General features: G+C 43.6%; 1 protein-coding gene across 1 annotated transcript in view; it reads left to right on the plus strand.

The window, feature by feature from the left end:
• Nucleotides 1-381: 381 nt before the first annotated feature.
• LOC106816773 (RIB43A-like with coiled-coils protein 2) overlaps nt 382-4,627 on the plus strand; it is a 6,508-nt gene continuing 2,262 nt past the window's right edge. Inside the window, exons 1-8 of the mRNA XM_014821398.1 lie at nt 382-547; nt 685-766; nt 1,082-1,161; nt 1,534-1,667; nt 2,153-2,258; nt 2,808-2,951; nt 3,440-3,594; nt 4,342-4,414. Coding sequence (XP_014676884.1) covers nt 431-547; nt 685-766; nt 1,082-1,161; nt 1,534-1,667; nt 2,153-2,258; nt 2,808-2,951; nt 3,440-3,594; nt 4,342-4,414 — 891 coding nt within the window. The 5' untranslated portion in view covers nt 382-430. The remainder of the gene's footprint in view (nt 548-684; nt 767-1,081; nt 1,162-1,533; nt 1,668-2,152; nt 2,259-2,807; nt 2,952-3,439; nt 3,595-4,341; nt 4,415-4,627) is intronic.

The raw sequence follows: 4,627 nt of genomic DNA on the forward strand, positions 1-4,627 counted from the left end.
GTAGATCGCGCGTTAAACCGTATTGAAAATTAATCGAAGAACCAGTCTATAACCACTTTCACTATAACGTATGCTCAGTGTTAGGAAATATATATTTTGACATTACCGACGATAGGTGGTGCTTAATTTTAGTCCAGGGACATTTTTGTTATGTGCAGTAATTAAAACATTATCTTATGATGTAATGTTATAAATAAACACACATTCTGTTAATGATGTTAAGCTGCAGGCTACGACAGAAAGTAAGCACAATTGTGATGTGTAAAGGGCCAAGCGCGTCAATAATCAAATAGAGAGTACGATCTTGTAACTTGGTTGCTAAGAGCAACCCGCAAAGCATCATCGCTCTCAAGACACGGCTGCCGCGTATATATAGTAACTATCGTGTTTTTGACAAAAATGACTAACTGAAAGCTTGCAACGCATAAAAATGTATAAATTAAATTTACCAATAGACTATAGGCAGATTGCTGCCGTAGAGAGGAGAAAAAATCGAGAACAACAGCGACAGAGCAGAATATTTAACGCCAAAGTCAGAACAATTGGGGTAAGTAGGTATCAAGGATAGTTTGTGTTTACTGTTTTTTTGTAATGTAACTAAAGTATTTGTCGTTAGACTCTATTGACTAATGATTATTGTGTGACAGTAATATGCAAAGTGTGTTAATACAGTAATATGTGTAGGTTGATATTAATGCGTTGGATCAGCAAGTAAACGAGAGAAAAGCGCGTGAAGAATGGGAGAGGCAGCACGAAGCAGAGTTTTGTAAGTATAACTATAATTCATTAATTGCTACACAGTGACAGTGCATTGTAAGTCATTTGCGTGCAAGTTGTATTGAGTGGATCATGTTCAATCCAAGCACCGTTCGTTTCATTACTGTGATTACAGGCAGTGGTCAGTGCGGCACAGTGTCATTGCAAATATCAAATTCAGGTTTTATTTATTATACCGTAACCAGTATTGTAATGTAACTGTTATTATGCATTCAAATATTTTCTTGTGAATGAGTAATTAAGAATGCATATAGAAAATACCTCGTGTTAACTGTAGTAATAAGAGGAAATGATTTATTTAAAGCCAAGGCATTGGAAAGGACAGACAATGTTGCCGTTAAGCTTCAGCAAAGGCAAGAAGAAGACGTGAGGGATCTGAATAAGGTATGGTACAAATGTTAGTCTTCAAACAGAAAAGTATACCATGTTATATTTACAAATATAACAGGCGAATGTACACATGACTGGTTTTGTGTGCGCTCCTATGCATGTCTTGAAGCATTGTGCACCTGTTATAAACATTTTTTTTTGTTCTAATGAATCTATTCCTTTCTCTTTCATCAAATGTATCATGCCGATGTTGGGATTTTGAGTTCTGTCATTGGTCAAGGACTTTCCGTCTTCAGTGGTGTACACCCCAAAATATGTGTTGGACATCTATACCAGAACTGGGCCATCATCACTGGGAATGTATGTACAGTTTTAAAGCAACTTGTTATTGAACCTGCATTTAACACGTTCGTTTGTCGTTATTAGGAGCTGAATAAGTTTCGTCTGGAGGAGCAGAACGCTAGCACGCGCCGAGAGTTTGACATCTACGACCCCGATGCCCTCAAGAAGGACAGTCCCATCAGGACGTCAGATGGCGACGACAAGGTTGGAATATCGAGGTAGCGACATCTTCTTTACAGCTCTCTGTAAACCGCACCATCAAGAGAGCCCATGAATGTGACATACATTCGTCAGCATACTAGCTACTCCTATATATCTCCTCGATGGATTTCTGAATAGTCATCATCACGCACTCTGTTTTGGTTATGGCCACATCGAAGCCACTATGCAGGAAAACTAACACATAGAACTGTAAGCAGCATACACTATCTCTTTTTAACACGGGATTACTAAAGCACTGAATGATAAACAGCACGAACCATGCCTTTTGCATAAAGGAAAGCCAGCATGTGCTAACCAATGGGCAACATCACTTCGCAACTCTAAGCAAGAGTTTTTCAAGATTCCTATAAGGCAGATTTTTTTCTGAGTCACGCTCACAGTAAAAATTCCTAAAAATAAAAAAAAATAAAAAATTGTAATTTAAAAAAATACCCGAGACCCGCGAACATCTCACGTGAACTATGGTATTCTTGCACGGCAGCTGCCAGATGTTTGATGGGGAGGACCTGAAGTATAAGGCGCGACACAAGCTTCAGCAGGAGCAGCTGAGAGAGTGGACCATGCAGCAGAACCAAGCCCAGAAAGAGGTATCCTTCCTCCATACTCTCCACCTCCTCTCATAGTCATACCTACAAATGACCCTGAGACAGGATGCTCCCTCACACCTCTTGTTCCACCAAATATCCCAGAAAGAGGTATGCTCCCTCATACCCTCTATGTACCCTTCCTTGTATCTCCAAACTGTTCAGAGACAAGGATGCCCCCTCTGGGCCCCTCATACCCTCTATGTACCTCTCCTTGTACCATCAAATAGCCCAGAGACAGGTATGCCCCCTCATACTCTCTACGTACCCCTCCCAGTACTTCCAAACAAGCCATAGATATTATGCTCCCTGAGGCTCTCTACCCCTGCTTGTCGCTCCAAACAACCCAGAGACACGTATGTCCTCTCGTACTCAACCTCCCTGCCCTTCCTCGTTGCATCTCCAAATGGCCCATAGACTAGTTATAAGTATACGCATCCTCATAAACGTCTCTCGTAAATCCCTCTCCCCGGTTCTTCCTAATATCTAAAGAAGTCATCGTCGCCCGTTGACATTGTTGGTTTGCGTGCGATGCCGTCGGGATGTTCGCAGGCTGAGCGGAGTCGTAGGGAGTCGGACCGGCTCTACGAGCGCACGATCGTGCGGCTCGACCAGCAGGCCGTCGACGTCGCGCGTGCCGACGCTGAGTGCCAGCGCGCCATCAACACCAGCCACAGGGACTTCAACGCCACGCTGGTGAGTAGCAGTTGACGCTGCCGGGGGTGGGAGCGGGAGCAGACGCAGAAGGCGACGCTTCGTCAGTGCGGCCCTGCAGTGCTCAGTCACCACTTTTGCACGGCTAAGGCTTCGTGAATCATTCCGTGCGATCGTAGTGCGTGCTTGAATTAGGGGTGGGACGATTCGTCGATATATCGATTATGTATCGCGATACAAACCTTGATGATACACGTATCGATAAGTTTGACCATCCACGATACACGCATTGATACTCTAATGAATAAATTAAAATATATATCATTTAGTGACAATAGTTTCATCAAAATACAAAAGAAACGTAACAGTTCGCAATTCGATAGCAGTTGTTAACTGAGCGCTCCACGACACTGAGGTGTTTACGGTGTTTCTCTCTCTTGCTCTCTCTTTGCATGGTGGGGGGGGCGAGGAAATTGAGAGGGGAGTAGGGACTCTCAATTCATTGTTTCTCTCTCTGCACGCGGGGGAAGGCGAGGGAGAAGGCGGAGGAGGAGAGGCAGCTGCAGCAGCGAGAGTTGGAGGAGAATACCGCTGAGCTGATGGACCACGTCTACGGCGACATGCTCACCGAGAACCCAGACGTCGCCAAGAGCGCGTTCGGCTCCCACCGCGTCATACCTGACAGGTAAGGCCCCCACCGCGTCATACCTGACAGGTAAGGCCCACACCGCATCATACCTGACAGGTAAGGCCCCCACCGCATCATACCTGACAGGTAAGGCCCCCACCGCATCATACCTGACAGGTAAGGCCCCCACCGCATCATACCTGACAGGTAAGGCCCCCACCGCATCATACCTGACAGGTAAGGCCCCCACCGCACCATACCTGACAGGTAAGGCCCATTCAAAACTACTGGAATTTATAAAATAAGAAATATAAAGCAATAAATATGTAATTATGTATAATGTAAATATGTATAAGATGTGCATGTTTTTAATCTCCTTAACCTCATCATAATGAATACCTTTCACAGTTAATCTCTGTTTTTTTCTGAATCAGAAGTTTTCATGTCCTCTATTCCATGTAATGTATCTTTTCAAGCTGTGCTAAGTCTGAAAACACTGAATTTTATTAAGTTAAGCTAGAATTTTAGTACTTGAAAAATAAAAAAGTTGTCCTTGAAATGTCCTGGAAAACTCCTTGAATTTTGTCTTGACTTATCTGTATGGACCCTGTATATAATATCATATATAAGGTGTTATATTCATACAGGTTATGTTAGACAGTTTGTAAGTAAGCTCTGTAGAATGAGCATCTGTACGTGTGACGTGTACCTTTATCAGTTCACATATGAAGCAGACGAGTAGCTGCAAATCAGTTAGCACGCGTCATGATTCGTTGCACTGCGTTAGTCTGCTTGTCATCTCAGGTGGAAAGGGATGAGTCCGGCACAGGTGTCTGAGATTCGGCGCATGCAGGAGATGCAGAGACTCGAGAAACAGGTTAGCGACAACGCGTGTCTCATTTCAGCTTCACTGTGTACACGTTACCATGATGGTTATGTCTCCTAGTAGTGATCTCTCTCTCTCTCTCTCCCTCTTCTTTTATATCTTTGTTCCCTTCTCTATATCTCTCTCTCTCTCTTCTTCTCTTTCTTTCTCTCTCTTCTTTCTTCCTTCTCTCATCTCTCTTCTCTTTCTTCTTCTCTCTCTCTC

This window comes from Priapulus caudatus, unplaced genomic scaffold, assembly GCF_000485595.1.
Source record: "Priapulus caudatus unplaced genomic scaffold, Priapulus_caudatus-5.0.1 Scaffold1481, whole genome shotgun sequence".
Lineage (NCBI taxonomy): Eukaryota > Metazoa > Priapulida > Priapulimorpha > Priapulimorphida > Priapulidae > Priapulus > Priapulus caudatus.